This window comes from Brassica oleracea, chromosome C4 (genome assembly GCF_000695525.1).
Source record: "Brassica oleracea var. oleracea cultivar TO1000 chromosome C4, BOL, whole genome shotgun sequence".
Taxonomy (NCBI): Eukaryota; Viridiplantae; Streptophyta; class Magnoliopsida; order Brassicales; family Brassicaceae; genus Brassica; species Brassica oleracea.
The window spans coordinates 44,615,310-44,633,041 of NC_027751.1; the positions used below are offsets into that span (position 1 = coordinate 44,615,310).

Sequence of the window (17,732 nt, forward strand, 5' to 3'; positions counted from 1 at the left end):
GCGGCTCTGATGCGAACGGGAGCTGTTGCTGTCGGATCGCGAGCTGTCCTTGATGTAGGATGGAGCTGAGTTCGTCTAGGATCTGGAACGCCTTGGGGCTGGAGCTGATCAGGTGGACACGAGCTGGAACGGAGTCTCGAACGGATTAGGGTTCGTCGGTATCGTCGGGTTCGGATTAGGGTTCCAAAGCAAATCGATGTGCACTATATATGTGCATGAGGGCGCGTCGGTAGTCAGATCGACAAGCGGTTTGCACTGACTGATTCGTCTCGGCCAGAGCTTTGATTTGATATCTTGATCGTTTTCTAGGTCCTCACGGTTTGGGAGAACGGGCTCTTCGAAGTTCCGAGGCAAATTCCTTTTCATTTAGGGTTTTAGGGTTTTAGCGATTTGGTTTTAGGCTCAGGGTGTTAGAGACTATCGTGCTGATAACGTGTTGTAAACTTAAGGATTTAGAACTGTAAGTTTCTGTATATTATTAATGAATAAGTGTTCCCTTTATATAGGGGTTACAAGAGAGATAAATGGAAATACAATAATAGGAAATATTACAAATCATAAACATAAACGAATTAAGAAATAGGCAAGTTGTAGCCGCCTCTCTCTCCTCTCCAAGTCTCGCGGTCGCCTCTCTCTCTCTAGGGTTGGACCGTCTCTCTCTCTAAGTGTATGGGCCGGTTATGGACCAGACCGGTTATGGACATCCACCAATTGATTTATAACAGTGATATATTTTTCAGAAATAATTTGGACCGAACATCAACACTTGGACTTTTTGAGTTTTAACCGCAAATGGTTTCGAACCAAAAGAAAGTATTCTAACTGAACTACAACTAGGCTGTCAATTGGGCGGCCCACGCCCAAATGGGTGTGTCCAATTGGGTCATATAACATTCATACCCAAAACACATTCACATCCATATAATACCCATACCCAATAGTTGGGCTGTTAATTGGGCGGTCCACACCCAAATGGGTGTGTCCAGTTGGGCCATATAACATCTATACCCAAAAACACTCACAGCCATATAAAACTCATATCCAATAGCACTCATACCCAAGTTAGTCCATGCCCACTGGAAATAACCCAAGACCCACCCATTATTGTTTTTTTATAGATAGCTCAATTTTGTTCATAATCAATTTTTGTAAACTCAATTTATAAACTTATATACTTATAGCAAATAAAAATTATAGAATTTCTTTAAATCCAGCAATAAAAATTCAAATATGTTTTTTCAAAAAAAAAATATTCAAATATGACTGAAATTGAAATAGTCTCAAAGACATTTGTTTTTATTGATTCTTTCACAGAAATATTGCATGATCTGTTGGCGACATACCAATAACAAGGATCACAAAATCAATTGTGATAGCAATCTTCCGGCTTGTCTACTTGTGTCTTCAGCCTGCAAGAAGGAAAAAAAAAGTCTTAACACCAATTCTTTCAAAAACAGAGCTTTTGTAATAGTCTCTAGACTTTGAACAGCAACGTACACGATCAAACAATAAGCAAAGTTCGAAGCTAAGGCTAACTCTTTGTTGGTTAGTGATTACTCTTCAACACTAACCAATAAGCAAAGTACAAGATCAAACAATAATGAGCAGTAAACTATCATCCATTAACGTCACACTACCGACTCCTGACTCCTGCCAGCACAATGTTCTAGCAAAACTACCTAACAATATATCAAAACTACACAGTATTACTGTGACAGTAAGCTCCAGCAAGGTGAATGAACGAAATGAATATCAAGTCAACTTCTACTAGAACTGCAAGTAAATACAATGATATTGTCTCATCTCAGGAGTCAGAACAAACTAAACGGAACTCATAAGGTACCAGTTCACTAGTCTAGATGCAGAATTCAAACTATTTATAACTCATAAATTGAACCATAAACCCATAAACAAAGAATCTGATCTGACAAACACAAGACTACTCAGTTATGACTATAAGATAGAAACTCAGAGAGACTTCATGACTCATGAGTAGCACAAATCAGAGAGACTAGTCAGTTATGACCATCACATAACCCGAGATCAAAGCTAAAACTTGAGAATCATACCTGAAATCGCGAGGAGAAATGGAGACAGAGCTAAACCTCTCTATAAGCAGATGACTCCTCTACAAGGAAGAGAAACCTTCAATCAAAAATGAGTTTTAGTTTAAAGGGTTTCAGTAAACATATATTTGGATGAGAAAACTTCAATCGAAAACAAATGAATGGTTCGAAACTTACCACAGAAGAAGACAGCTAAAAGAAGTTTCAGAGTTAGGTTACTGATTCATAAGGAAGACGTAAGTGAGGACTCGCGGCTACGAAAATCTGGGAATGGAGAAGAGAAATGGTGGAAGAAAAGAAGAGAATCGTCGAACGGGAGAAGAGAAGTGGGTCTTTTCCCCAAATTGTCGAAACCTAGAAATTAAGTGTTTTGGGCCAGTCCAACACCCATTTGGTTTGGACCAGTTAGCCCATGGGCAAAGTGGGTCTTTAACCCAGTTATATCATTAGTTATTTGGGTATGATCATCACCCACCCATGTTTGTTTTGAATGGGTGAATCCATGGGTGGACCCAACCAATTGACACCCCTAACTACAACAGATCGGTAAGATGGAGGTGAATATTAAAAAGAAAGCAACATGTCATTATATTATTGCTTTTAACTTTTTTCAAATAAATTAAAACTGAATTACATAACAAAATGTTATTAGAATATTAATTTAAAAAATCTCAGAAACCGTAGAGAGTATCTCAACTGATGGAATTGCTTTTAACTTATGAATTTTGGAGTGTTTTATTTTTTTACATTTACAAATGTCGGTGTAACATTTCCCTAAACATAAGATAGAAAATTCAATAGGATTAGTACAATAGTTGATGTGAAACAAAATAATGTTTAATATTATACACAAGTAATTAGTCACTTAAAACTCAATTCTTTTTAAGAAATTATTAGTAAAACTCTTCCTTTTTATGTATCCATCACTGGGAAAAACAATTCAGAACTTGTTCCCATCAATCCACACACTCGATATTCAATCAAAATTGATTATGTATCTTCTCTTTGAAAAATTAGTTTTGCTGTTTTGATCAATTTCTAATTCCAGTTTATCGATTAAGTAGGAATTGAAAAAAGAGGATGAAATGTCTAATTGAATGATACTGAATTACAGTGTCAATATTAAAGGCTTAATTTGTTTGATAAATTTCCAGTGTGTTGAATTGGAAGAAAATATATGCGAGTAAAGAGATTAATCTGAACAATTATAGAAATGAACAGTTGAGAATGGCAAGTAATTTATCTTCATATGCTATTTTATTGTATTGTTTTAAGGTTTTATAAATTGATGAAAAGCTTCTAATCTACAATATATGGTACAATATTAGGCACTAGTAGATATACCAATAAGATATTTGTGAAGAAGAGATTAATGTAAAAAGTTATGGAAAATCAACAAATGAGGATGACATGTAACTTTACATCATATCATATGTTATTCTATTTTATTGTTGTTAAGGTTTGATAAATATAATAGAAATCAAACTTGTAATTGGCGAATAAATATGGTCCACTACGTATACACTATTTGGTAGTGGTAGAAAAAACAAAAATATGTGAAAAAATATTCAATGCGAACAATGGTGAAAGATGAAAAATTTGGCGATGACTTGTAATTTGAAATTTTATACTATATTTTGTCAAAATCGAAGCTTGTAAATAGAATAGAAACATAAATTGTAATAAGCGAAAGAATGTTCGACACTGAATACAATACATTGGTTCATAGTTTTTGTTATAACAATACATCTCCAATGAAAAAATGATTATTGTTTTTGTAACAATTCTTGTACATTATTATGATATTTTATTTAATCGTCATAGTCGTATATGTCACAATATTCTTTCATTCTTAGCTCTACTCCGCTCCAGTAGCAATACAACTTATTTCTCGATAGTGTAAATATACTTTTCTTATAATGACGGTTGCTTTGCGAGGTTTAAAGCCCTCTCAAGACACATTTTTCAATATAAAATTGTTTTGCATCCTGTCGAAACACATCACAAGGTGGATCTTGACTCGCTCCTAAGATGGATCTTGACTCGCTCCTAAGATGATATTAAATGATCATTTCATCATCAATTTTTGAAAAAGGTTGAAGTGGCTAATATCCATTTTACGCGATATGAGACAAAAATTAACATGGATTTCATGTGTCTGGGCTAAGACATCCACAAGAATCTTGTTAATCTTCATGTATTGAATTACTGCACGTGGGGAAGTGAATTATTTTAAATTGAAATGAATAGTTCACAAATATATGAATTCAACAATATAGTTTATTTAAAAATAATTATAAAGAAAATATTTTACGCATAAAAATTTAACTTTATAATATTAAAACTTAGATGAACATAACTTTATTCAAGAAAATAAGATATTAAAATAACTAATATTATATTATGTAATTATATGGTGGATCGAGTTACATTTAATATTCTTACTATTTTTATATTTTTAATAATAAACATGAGTTTCTATACAAAAGTATTTAAATAAATTTAAACATATTATATTAAAAATCAAATTACTAAATTATATACAAAAATTATAACTTTATTTATCAAAAAATTTGTAAACCAAAAATAAATTTTACTTTTAAAGTGCATATCAAAATCTAATTGAAAATTAATTTTCAATACATTAATTTTACGTATTTTATCCTTCTCTTTACCACAAATGAATTTTAAACTTCTAGTACTGATATGTTTCTGAAATATTTAATATTTGTTTTACTGAAAAGAATTACCAAACAAAATAAATAGTTATTATTGCAAATGCTTATAATTTGGTTTAACTAAATTGAAGTCAAACTGAAATAACCAACCTAAAAATTGAACTAATTGGCTAAACCAATTAACTTCAACCTTTTCTTTTAATATATCCAAACAAACCAAAGTAAACCAAAAACATAAAATTAAACTCGACTTAAACCAAACAATCTTTAAATTTAATTATATGCATATTTAATTAAAAATATCATATACCCAAAAATGAGAAGAATAAAAACACTTAACTGGACTGAGATAATTTTTATAATTCAGATTAAAATTTAATAAACCAACTACTAAATGGGATTGGAAAAAACCTAGAAAAAACTACTTTTAACATGAAAAGAAAAAATTAAATAGCCGTCAAAATAAAATAAAAAAAAACATGAAAATGATAAATAAGGTAGTACATCTTTATTATCTGCTTCTTCTCGCCTCGCAATTCAATATTTTCTTTGGTACCTTTTGAAAAAACACCAGCCATTGGCGAAAAGGTTTTAGCCACTGAAAACCAACATTCATCATCCCACAAAATCTTCATTCCTCTTCGATTCTCCGCAAATCTCTTCTCATTTCCCACCGTTAGTAATCCCCTCTCTCGCTCTCTCTCTCTCTCTCCATCGAATTCGAAAAGCGTGTGTCTCAAACCCTAACGTGGCAATTAGGGTTTTGTTTCTCGATCTGCTAACCGTTTTAGCCGTAGAAACCTGGAGATTTCTACTCCTTTTGAGTGCTCGAGGTTTTGCATTGCGAAGATTCTTTCAAAAGTTTCTCCCTTTTTTATTAGGATAAAATTCTCATTTTTCAAAAGTTTAGTTGCAGTAGTTTATATAGATACTTGTTTATTGGAAGATAATGGAGTATGTTCTAATCTAATTTTGTAATTAATGATTAAGGTAAGGATGAATAATAATGACAAAGGAGAAAAGACTTGTCCTCTATGTGCTGAGGAGATGGACTTGACTGACCAGCATCTCAACCCTTGCAAATGTGGTTACCAGGTTCAATCCTACTCTTACTCTTGTTTGTCTCTTGGGTTCCTGTTAGTTGTCTGAAACCAAATCTTCCAGTCTGAATATCTAAAGAGTCCTTTCTGTTAATTCTGTATGGTATATTCATTCATACATGCCTCTTGTGGGAACAATGTTCTACTGAAAGAGGATCAAATGCACACCCTTTCTTAGAATCTAGGTTTAAGACTTAAATGTTTGATTCATTTACTGTAATTATTTGTGGTTGGTGCAGATATGTGTTTGGTGTTGGCATCAAATTATAGAGATGGCTGAGAAAGATAAGACAGAGGGACGCTGTCCTGCATGTCGAACTCCTTATGATAAGGAAAAGATTGTTGGAATGACTGCTAGCTGTGAAAGGTGAAAAACAAAAAAAAAACGAAGAAGAAACCTTCTTGTTCCTTTTTAAACGTGTAAAGACTGATTCCTTTTTTTTTTTTTTGGTTCTGATGATGATTTCACCAGTTTGGTTGCTGAACTTAACAATGACCGGAAAAAATCACAGAAGGCCGCCAAGCCTAAAGCTGCTTCTGAGGGAAGGAAAGATCTAACTGGTGTGAGAGTCATCCAAAGAAACTTGGTTTATGTTATGAGCTTGCCTTTCGATCTGGCAGATGAAGATGTAACTTATCTCCTTTGGCATTCTATATTTTTTTTTCTGGAAAGAAATCTACATTTTGCCTCTTATTAATCTGAGGTTTATTATATGTAAAAGCAGCGTTTTCAGAGGAGAGAATACTTTGGTCAATATGGGAAAGTGGTGAAGGTAGCAATGTCTCGAACGCAAGCAGGGGATATCCAACTATTTCCAAACGATTCCTGCAGTGTGTATGTATCATCATCAAACAGAGTAGACATGCTTACTTTTAACAATCTTCATTGAACTAACATTTCCCTTCTTGTGTCTCCAAAACCAGATATATTACTTACTCCAAAGAGGAGGAAGCTATTCGATGTATCCGATCAGTGCATCAGTTTGCTTTGGATGGTAGAATCCTCAAGTATGTGATGGTTCTTTTTTTCTTTTAAAGATTACTTACGGTGGAGTTTCTAATAATTTATTGGTGTCATTAGGGCATGTTTTGGGACCATGAAGTACTGTCATGCGTGGTTAAGAAACATGGTAAGCAGATACTCTCTTGTTCTCTCTAAAAACTTGCATACAATCTTGTAAAAATGTCTTTTTGTTGTTGCAGCCTTGTAACAATGCAGAATGCCTTTACTTGCATGAGATCGGCGCCCCAGAGGATAGTTTCACAAAAGATGAAACCGTATCAGTGCACATGAAGTAAACTAACCTCAACTATCCTGAAACTGTTTTCTTGCTTTTTATTTCTTAGTGAAGTATCTTTTAATTAACCTTACTAGATTCAGATGTTAAAATGTTCACAATCTGTGTTTTTTTTTCCTTACCTTTCATCCTTTATTGAGGCTGACAGGGACTTGATTTTGCATCAGTATGGTCTATATATGTTGTGCTTTGATTGGTGGTTATCTGACTCTTTTGTTATTTGAAAAGGGAAATTATTAAAGAAATTACTGGTGCGGTGGCTAATTTTCCGCGGCGTTCTGGATATATGTTACCTCCACCAGCGGATGATTTTGTTGATAGACACATTCCGAAATGTGTTCCGAATGTAAGTTGCCAGCTCTTCTTGAAGTCTCTTGATATTCTTTTATGCTTTCAGCATATTCATGATGCGTTTATGTAATGATATATTCTGCTTTTGGCATTTTTTTTTTCCTTTGCAGAATCCACAGAGTGTTGCTAAAACTTCTCGCCCAAATAGTAGCAACGGCCGATCTGTTACTCTACCTGCTGGAGCCTTGTGGTACACTGAATTATTGTGTATAGATTTTTTATTTATTTTGTTAATTGTGTGCCTGCTTTTGTCTGTAACGTGTAACTGGTTTTTTCAGGGGAATGCATGCTTCAAGCCAGTCTTCGGTACCGAATACACCATGCTCTGGGGAACCCTTAAGAGATAAAGCAGCCACAGATGATAATCTTACTCCATATGGCAATGCCTTGAAACTGCCAGAACCATTGAATAGCCAGGCTGATTTTCCAGAGCTTTCTTTGGTTAATAGGCCCCAGACCAGTAATAGTAAGGCATTAGTTTCTGCAAATGTGGATAATACTAGAGCTGTTAGTGTGCCATCAGCTTGCACAGAATTTCCAGAGCCTACTTCTAGAGGTATACAGAGTGTCTGCAGCGAGGCTGTGTCAGTGGATGCAGATAGTGTTGTGGATGGCTATGGGGGGATAAAAAGGTCCGACAGTTCAGATGTTGATCAAGCTTCGTCTCATACAGAAGTGTCCCGAGACTCTCTACAGCATTTCGTCGATGAAACTAGAGAAGTGCGGCCATTAAAGAAGACAAATGAAGTGCTTGTTGTCCCAAGAGAAGAAGTTAATGCAGGCAGTGCTTTGAGGTCTCCATTGGTAACAGATATATCATCTTTCATTAGAGAAAGACTCAAGGATCCTGAAGTTTTTAGCTGTCAGCCCAATAAATCTGGTTTCCTACGCACTATGCCGCCTTCTTCATCCCAGTATGATGAAACCAGGAGTCTGTTTGGATCCTCCTCGGCTGAAAGCAGAGGAATTAATATAGCTTCCATCTCACATGGATATAACGAGATGCCACAGAGCGAGCCCAGTCGTTTAAATGGCAGTCTTAATCATTCTATGGGTTTTCCTGATAGAGGAAGGGAGAGACCATCAGATGGAAACTCTAGGAGTGAAATAGATGACAGGATTGCAAATATATTGTCGTTAGATCTTGATGAATACTTGACATCAACTCATAACTTGTCGAAGCAACAACAGCTAGCCAGTTCCTGCGAAGTTAAGAACAGTCAATCCCGGTTTTCTTTTGCAAGGCAAGATGAAGCAAAGGATCAAGCTTTTGGATCATATAACGTCTTCAACCATGGCAGTGACTTGTACAAGACTTCTTCAGAACAACAGAGTTCTGATTTGGATATGATTGGGATGTATAATGGTATTTCATCAAGTTATCTCAAAGAAATGGATCATGTCACGCAGAACTCAGCTTTGCCCTCGTCTTATAAACCTCCTTGTGAGTGTAATTTCTCATTCTTTTACCTCAAGCTTCTAGTTGTTTATATTATGCTTTTACTTCATGTTGATGGTACTTAATCTCCTTTGTTTTTTTTTGTCTTGTAGCTGTTCCAAGATGTCCGGTTACAGCGCCACCTGGATTTTCAGTTGCAAGTCGACCTCCTCCTCCTCCAGGCTTTGCGTCAAATGGGAGAGAACATCAGGCATTTAATGGCTTTTCAGGTAGTTTATGTCTATATATGTTGTAGTTCACCTGTTCTGATATGTTGATCTTAGATAAGTTGAAAGTCTTGTTGTCCTTATTTGTGTAGGAAACCATCGTTATTCTGACTCACCAGTGTACATAAACTCATATCATCAGTCACTTCCAACGGAAAACAATGGTGGTGTCAGAGATGTTCAGTTTATGGATCCTGCGATTATGGCTGTAGGTCAAGGCTTTGAGAATCCAAGCCTAGATTACCGATCAAACTTTCAGGGAAACACAAACATGTTTGCAAAGGAGGCAAAGTTTCAACAGCAACAGGCAGTGCAGTCTTCGCATCAAAACTGTAGACTCACCGACTCTTTAGGAATGGTGGCATCAAGGTTTATAGATCAATCTCAAGGGAGTAGCAACATACTATCTAGGAACATGGGCTTGCCTAATGGCCAGTGGGATGGGTTGAGCAACGAGATCCAAAGTCTAAACAGGCTCCAGAATGAGAGGTTTACTGGGTCAACTAATCGGATGATGAATGGTTACAATGGGACTTTCAGGATTTAGAACACCACATTTCAGAATCAGTCAGTGAGCCATCACTAGTCTTGTGTCTTAGCTTCTGGTTACTTAGAAACTGAGCCAAAAGAGAGGTGGTTGTAAAAAAAAAGCTTTAGGAATTTTTATTGGTTTATTATGCATTTCATTATTAACATTTTTCTTTGGTTTTTAAAGATGTCAAATATGATTTTCAATTAGGAGGGCACATAAGATTTTGTCTTCAGTTGAATTTTTCTTTTTAAAACTGTTCATCGGCACCAAAATCCAAATTTCAACTTGATTATGATAACATGAGATCTACGGAGGAATTACTAATTTATTAAAGCAATTGTACTCCCTACTCCCCAAAGATACCCTATTTGCAATCCATACCCTAAATCTACATGAGAGCTAATTAGAGCTAATTAGCTCTTATAAGTATATTGAGCTAATGAGCTAATCCATAACACATGAGAGCTAATTAGCTCTTTATTAACACTGGCTTACTATTGTTTAGTAAATGTATTTTGGTCGGAAAAATAGTCCAACATAGCATAATAAACTGCAGTAACATGAAAGCAGTCCTAGTGACCTACTTACCATCGTTTTTTGTATCAATCTTTATTCCACTACGAGCAGTCTCCATTGAAGTTAATCATGTCGCTGTGCCCTGCATTGTCCTCAGCTTATAGTGTTAGCCTGTTAGGCCTTTTATACTGTAATATGGTTCACTCTGCGCATAAGATAATACCTCGAGCATGAATATTGTTGATTCCTCGGCCTTTCAGTTCAGCCCCGTCATCGCTGAGCAATGAGATTCCTTCTGATGTTATATGGAAAGGGAAGGCTAGAGGAGGGGACATAGGAGATTTTGCAACCTTGATGATTCTCTGACCTTCAAAAACGTGAAAACCAAACCACATGAATGAAACATTCTTGCTAGTTACTGCGACCTTACAGATGCGTAACGTACCGGACTTGGATTCAAGAACCAACCGGATGGTTACAGCATGAGCCCAGTTGATCCCTAAAGCAGCAACGAGGTGAGAATCATACGTCCTTGTGTGTTCTTCAAATCCATCTTTCAGTTTAGCTGTTACATAGAAAAACATATGACTGTGGTAGAGTGCATTGATGAAGTCAACAAAAGAGTACATAGATACTTCAGTTTCTGTTTAATATTACCTTGGAAAGAATACTGACTAGTCTCGTCTCGGTTTTGTGATCTAACTTGATTAGTCACCACTATAGGAATCCGTGCAAATTCAGCAAGCGATCTGCAAGGGAATCAACATCAATGTTAAAGATGAAGTGCTCATGTGAATGGTACACTCAAAGCTTAGACTACAATTCATACTTTAAGAAAGAGATATGCCAACCCAGCTGATGCTGCTGTCTCTGAGCTCCAGGTTTGTTTTCACTGAAAATCAATCATTTATTTAGTAAAAAAAAACAAATACTTTGTTACTAAGGTCAGGAAGAAATAGAGATTAAACTAACCCTGAAAGAAGAGCTGTCATACTATCAATCACTAGCAGCTTCACTTGGTTTTTAAGAATCGATTCCTTGAGTTCTTGTATACTGCTTGATTACAAAGAGCATCATGATAATAGTTCCTAGCAGATAAAGTGAAGTCTAACACACCTTTCAGTAAAGTCGGATAAAGAAGTTGGCCGCAACACAAGGATTCTTCCTGCCATCTGCACTGGCAATAAGTTATGTAAGCAAATCTGAAACATGAGATGACTTTACCCAAAAAGGGAATACAAACAACCTCTTGTGCCATTCCTTCAAGGTGAAACACTTCAGGGAAGCTCTTCAATCCCATCTCTATCACCCTGATGAATGAATACACACTCTTGAGAACTTCATGCACAAGAAAGATGTCATGCAGGTAAGAAGAAGTAGTTTACCTTCTTGAACTAAACTTGGACTCAACGTCTATGTAGATCACACGACCATCTAAACCTCCATAAGCTTTAGGAAACGAAGCTGATAGAGCAAGCTTCATGCAAAACTGCACAATACAAAGAGAGAACCTTTACCATATGCAAAAACCACACTGAAGTGAAGTTAAAGTACCTGTGATTTACCAATACCAGGAGGGCCTACCAACTCAGTAAGAACACCAAAGGGTATGCCACCACACAAGGCTGAGTCCAACCCCTTCAAATGGGTAGGAAGATGCCCCAATAGGTACTCGTTTTCGACCTTTTGCTCCAGCAAAGATCGAGCCTTTACAACCATTATCAAAGGTTCAGATTATAAAAGCTTAAAGTTCATATGTAGCAAACTGAAAGAGAAAAGAGCTGCTTTTTACGGATTGACATGGAGGAGAGGCAGCTTCGCTGATGAGTCTAACAGCTGATTGTATCTCCTTCATTCCAACGTCTAGAAGCTCCATCAACTCAAACTCCGTCATAGACAATGCATCCTAAAAAAAAAGCAATTGGGTTTAATCGGATGAAGAAGATATGATTATAAAGTGTATCGGAAGGTAAAACCTTGGCGGTGATGATGTTTCGCGCGGCGAAAATGTTTGAGATTCTCTTGAGAAGGTCCATTTCTCCGATGAGCTTGTTCGCCATCTTCTATCTCAGTCTCAGTCGTCGGAATAGTTTCTTCGGGTGGAGATTAGAGAAGCCTCTTTACCTGGCCCATTTACAAATATGTACTCTTACCAACTACTTTTGGGCCTGACAATAAAAATCCTGACCCATTTAGAAATTGTGTAAAATTGTATTATTCATTGTGGCTTAATCAACGAGATTATTATTATTATTTTTTGTCGAAAATCAACGAGATTATATTTAAATAAAACAATTCTACATTTATATTCTACAATTTCAAAATAATTCGCTCAGACTGGTCACATTATGATAAATCATTAAGCTATAAACAATATATACTAGACATGGTAAATGCAAGGTCGGTCTAGTGTTTCATGTTTTGATTACATATTTGACATATTAGTGTCCAACGTGGTCGTGTATGTGGATAGAGCTTTTGTTTTTATGGCATATATCGAAATTAAATGTCTAGTGTTGTCATTGATGATCTAACAACCTGATAGGGAAAGTACTTATCATCATTTTATTATTTCAGTTAATTTGACATTAGCCACTCTTTTAACTAGCAGCCGAATAATAGTATTATGTTACAATAATAGTATTATGTTACGAAGCAAAGGTTTAGAAATTTGTAAGTTGTGTGTATTATTACTCAATCATAAGGTGTCATTATATATGAGAGTTACAAAAAGATAAAAGGAAAGACATAAATATGGAAAGTGTACAAATACAAGGAAAATGAAATAGAGTTTCATTTTTTCTAAAGCTTAAGCCGCCTCTCTTTCCTCTTCATGCGGCCGTCTCTCTTTCTCTAGGATTGGGCCGTCTCTCTCTCTTGGTATTGGGCTGGTTATAGGCCGGACCGGTTATGGACATCCATCATATGGTTTATAACACTCCCCCTTGAATGTCATAACCATACAGAGTTCATAATACGCTTTGGATGTTGCCTCATTAAAACCTTACCAGGAAAACCCAGTGGGACAAAACCATGGTTAAGAAAAAAGAGTACAACACGCATTATTCTCCATGTTCTGAACATCACTGAAAATCTTTCAGTCTACGTATCTCAATCTCCGTATATGTCCTTCAAGTTGGCGCATCCCAACCTGATGGTTGAGCTTCATGGATACCAATGACTAATGGTCTCAATATCAAGACAAGGCGCCAATAGTACTTAAGGTTAGGGAATTTTATGTCTTTAGTGCCTTATGGTCGAACATGAGCTAAACATATAGGAGATTCTCGGCAAGAACACATGTCCGGCCTAGTATGGCTTGTCTATTACATCAAGGCGCCAATGGTACTTGGGTAATGGACTTTACCGGACCAAAGACATATTTCTTGTCCTTCTTGGGACCAAAGGATCCGTGTCCAAGTCAGGGATATTCACGACCATGTCCTTCTTGTGGACCAAACAGATCAGTGTACAAGTGATCTCACACCCATGTACTAGATAATGGGTGAGATTGGTCCACATTAAATCCCTTGAGTACCTTTTTTTGTATATACTATTTAAACCATCTTTGTTATGGTTAGTATAAAATAGACCCAAGTCTTTTGTTCCTTGTACGTAACGAAGAACATGTTTGATCCCATTCCAATGCCTCTGGGTCGGACAGGAGCTAAACCTAGATAGTAGGTTCACGGTAAAGCTTATATCAGGCCGTGTGTGAGTTGCCAAGTACATTAAAGCTCCTATGGCACTGAGATATGACATTTCGGGACCTAGGTCATCTTCATCGTCCATCTTGGGACGGAATGGGTCAATGTCCAGGCCGAGAGACCTCACGACCATGGGACTGGTCAGAGAATGGCAATTGGCCATATTGAATCTATTGAGTACCTTTTCAGTGTATGTCATCTGATGCACAAGGATCCCATCATTTATGTACTCAAGTTGTACTCCCAAACAGAATTTTGTTTTCCCGAGATCTTTCATCTCGAATTCTTTCTTAAAGTATTCAACCTTTTGGGAAATTGTATCCAGAGGTTCCTAGGATATTCAGATCATATATTTCGATGATTATCAATATTGTTCTCGAGAACTTGCTGTACATTCAGCTCAATAGCCTCTAATACTTTCATTATCCAGTGGACCATATAAATATGCAGTCACTACATCAGTTTGCTGCAAGTCTAATTTTGTCTCTTATATAGCCAGACTTATGAGAAATCTTAAAAGTAGTTGCATCCACCACATGAGAGTATATCTCCTCATAATCTATTACTGGTCTTTGTGAGAATCCTTGTGCAACATTAGCTTTATATCTCACGATTTCTATTCCTCACAAGACCCATTTATATCCACTGGTTTTAACATCATATGGCGTCTTAATCATATGGTCAAATACGCCTTTCTTCTTTAAACTATTTAACCCCACGTTTCCATTCAATCTGTTCTACGAGTGCGCACTCTTATATTGATGTGGGTTCATGATCCTCGCTTATATTCATAAATTCAAGTGCTACCTTGTATGCAAATAAATCATCTTATGTCGACATTCTTTATTGGTTCCATTATGTTCCAGACATGATATAATCGATTGAGATTCATTATTATCAGGACCTTTAATACTTTGCAGCTTGGTTATGTACCTTAGAGCCGACCGGCCTTATCTCCATGTCTGGGATGGTTTCCTTAGTAACATCGGATTTGGATTTTGATTATCATTCTTTTGCACCTTTCTTTTGTTTCCGGAGATTCTTATCTTTTGGAATCTATTGGTCTATCTTGTATAGACTCTGTAGCAACTTGACTGTGTCTCTCTTAGACATAAATTTTGTTGGTGCTTTACAAGCTGGTTTATATATGACTTAGTCATTTTTCGGGTCAGCAAATGTGTCTGGCATTTGATTAGTTAGCTTTGTAAATGTATAATCTTTGGACGTCTATTTCACATTCTTTAGTCTGAGGATCTTGCCAAGACAACGATGGTCGATGACATTCTGTTTCTCTTACCAGCTTAATATTTTCTTCCCCTAATGTTGGATAGTCGGATTCATTAAACTTGCAATCCGTGTTCTTGACCACTAAATAGATCACCCATATTTGGCTCAAGGTACTTTATTATTTGTGGGAGATTCATATCCAACATATATCCTCATCATCACCCTCTTCTAAGGATCCATCTTATACGGCAAATATATTTATGGTGGCTTATCCAAATATCTCAAGATGGTATATGTCTGGCTCATGACCCGTAATAAATTTGAGATGGGAATATCTATGCTCACTTAAATGGTTTGATGCTTATTAGTTAAGGTGCATGTAAATTCGTGTGTGCCCAAGCCTTGGACTGAGAGTTTGGACCTATGGGTAATGGCCAATACAAATTTAAAAAAGGATTCAGCCAAGCTATATATAGTATGGACATGTGCGGATTTGTCCTCACTGCCCCCTCATGGACATACTATAATCTTTAAGTGCTTTGGGACATCATGGCCTAATGAGTTTCCATTGTGTTCATGCTACACACGTGAGATTCTATGGGATAACTCTTTGTGTTTTTTCCAATATCAATTTCACATCACGTTTTGAACCAGGATGGCCAATCAGTCATGCCATAAAGTGTATAATTTCGTGGGTAAACCATTCTGGTTACCATACTGATCTTGGCATAGTCTATATCAATAGGGAATGCAGGTATAGTCTTTAGGATTTAATATGACCTTGGACGATTTTCATAACTCTGAAGGAACTGTTGTTTCCTTTTGCCCATTGTATCATTGTGGAAACCATTCTTATATCTCTATATTTTATAATCTCAATGGGTTTCTCTGGGTGAATATAAAGCATCTAAATGCTTGCCGTTATACATATTTTGCCATAGACCTTAATGTATACCATACCCGCAATTTATAAACTCCTCACGCCCATGGTCTCTACCATGTTGATTCCCTCGCCCGCGGCCAAAGAAGTTTTGGCCACGTCCACGTCCGTTCCACTTTTCTCGACCAAGGCCATTATGGCCATTTCCTTGGACGTGATGGGATTCTTTATTGTCCTCTGTCGTGTGTGCTTCAGGTAGTGGAGCGGATCCAAGAGGTCTCATCTGAGTGTTTCTCATTAGTAATTCATTGTTCTGCTCAGCGAGCAAGAGACAAGAAATAAGATCAGCATAGGTTTTGAAACCTTTCTCACGGTACTATTGTTGTAACAATACATTGCTTGTGTGGAAAGTGGAAAAAGTTTTCTCAAGCATATCCTGATCTGTAATACTTTCACCACACAGTTTCATTTAAGAAACGATCTTAAACAGTGCAGAGTTATACTCGTCCACAGACTTATAGTCTTGGATCCTGAGATTCTTCCAATCAAACGGAGCTTTTGGTAAGATCACCGTTCTCTGGTAATCCTATATCGATTTCAATTCAGTCCAAAGATCTAGTGGATTCTCAATGGTTAGATATTGATCCTTGAGACTCTCAGCTAGATGATGACGAATGATCAAGATGGCTCTGTAACGATCCTTTTCATTGGCATTATTGTTCTCGGTGATATATTCACCGAGACCCTTGGATTTCAGGATGATCTTAGCATCAAGCGCCCACTGAAGGTAATTATCTCCAGTTAGATTTAGGGCAGCAAAATCCAGGTTATTGATTTTCGACATCTGAAATCATGGATTAATATTTTAGATCTTTTAGTAATAGTTTTAAATTTAAACGATTAGGGTTTTAGGTTCAAACAATCAATCAATGCCTCACGACCAAGATTTATGCCTCACGGCCAAGTCAAGCCTCACGGCTATGGATGCAATCGGTTTAACTCTTATGCATTTAGTTTAACATGTAATTGCAATCCTAACATGGTTTCTATCATTTCATACGAGATGCAAACAAAACACACAAATACTCAGCCAAGCAAAAGAACAAGCCACACGACTATTTGATTTGATTCAATGTCATTCCTAGAATAAGTTCTAAGTGTAATTGCAATCAATCAATGTGATCAAATTGCACGGCCACAAGGTATGATCAAAAACTATTAACCTAGAATGCAACAAGGCCACACAGCCACAATTCAGATTTGATTTCAAAATAATCTAGACTAGGTTATTAGGATTTCAGTTTAAAAAATCTAAACAATCTTAATTCATTCAGATTCAAATTTAAACAATCTTAGCAATAGTTCTAGGTGATCAAATCAATCAATTAATATTCAATTCAAACAATCAAAATCGATTTTCAAAATTAGGATTTTAGGGTTTCGATTTGATTAACAAGCTATTACAATTTCAGGATGAGTTCAACCTCAATCAACATTCAATCAGTTTTAATTAATCAGTTTTTCGAATTAGGGTTTAGGTATTTTCGAAAATTTGATCTTAGATCAAAGAGATTTGATTTGAGATTCAAAACCTTTAAGGCTTTGATTTTAATTGATCAATGGATCAATCTCGATTTTAGGGTTTGGGGATCGAACTTATAGAGTTTCGATTTACTCATTAGGGATTGATCTATTATCCTATGTCTTTTATC

The 17,732-nt window shown here is 36.3% G+C and overlaps 2 protein-coding genes across 4 annotated transcripts; one reads left to right on the plus strand and one right to left on the minus strand.

Moving 5' to 3' along the window:
* The first annotated feature begins 5,281 nt into the window (after window positions 1-5,281).
* On the plus strand, window positions 5,282-9,705 carry LOC106342244. 3 transcript variants are annotated; one of them, XM_013781111.1, is made up of 13 exons: window positions 5,282-5,577; window positions 5,735-5,839; window positions 6,084-6,211; window positions 6,317-6,473; window positions 6,567-6,679; window positions 6,769-6,852; window positions 6,926-6,974; window positions 7,048-7,139; window positions 7,371-7,488; window positions 7,604-7,683; window positions 7,772-8,937; window positions 9,045-9,161; window positions 9,251-9,705. In XM_013781111.1, the coding sequence occupies exons 2-13, from the start codon at window positions 5,741-5,743 to the stop codon at window positions 9,703-9,705; spliced, it is 2,658 nt and encodes an 885-aa protein (XP_013636565.1). In that variant the 5' UTR covers window positions 5,282-5,577; window positions 5,735-5,740. The 3 variants fall into 3 exon arrangements, with proteins under 3 accessions (XP_013636565.1, XP_013636566.1, XP_013636567.1); XM_013781112.1 differs by having other exon boundaries at window positions 5,282-5,423; XM_013781113.1 differs by having other exon boundaries at window positions 5,282-5,419; window positions 6,570-6,679.
* Window positions 9,706-10,098: 393 nt separating this feature from the next.
* Window positions 10,099-12,303, minus strand: LOC106342245 (DNA repair protein RAD51 homolog 2). The gene is made up of 12 exons (XM_013781114.1): window positions 12,183-12,303; window positions 11,999-12,112; window positions 11,761-11,913; window positions 11,592-11,695; window positions 11,453-11,516; window positions 11,323-11,378; window positions 11,179-11,259; window positions 11,036-11,098; window positions 10,864-10,955; window positions 10,652-10,771; window positions 10,430-10,573; window positions 10,099-10,348 (listed from the first exon to the last, which is right to left on the minus strand). The coding sequence occupies exons 1-12, from the start codon at window positions 12,264-12,266 to the stop codon at window positions 10,308-10,310; spliced, it is 1,116 nt and encodes a 371-aa protein (XP_013636568.1). The 5' UTR covers window positions 12,267-12,303; the 3' UTR covers window positions 10,099-10,307.
* Between the last annotated feature and the right edge of the window lie 5,429 nt (window positions 12,304-17,732).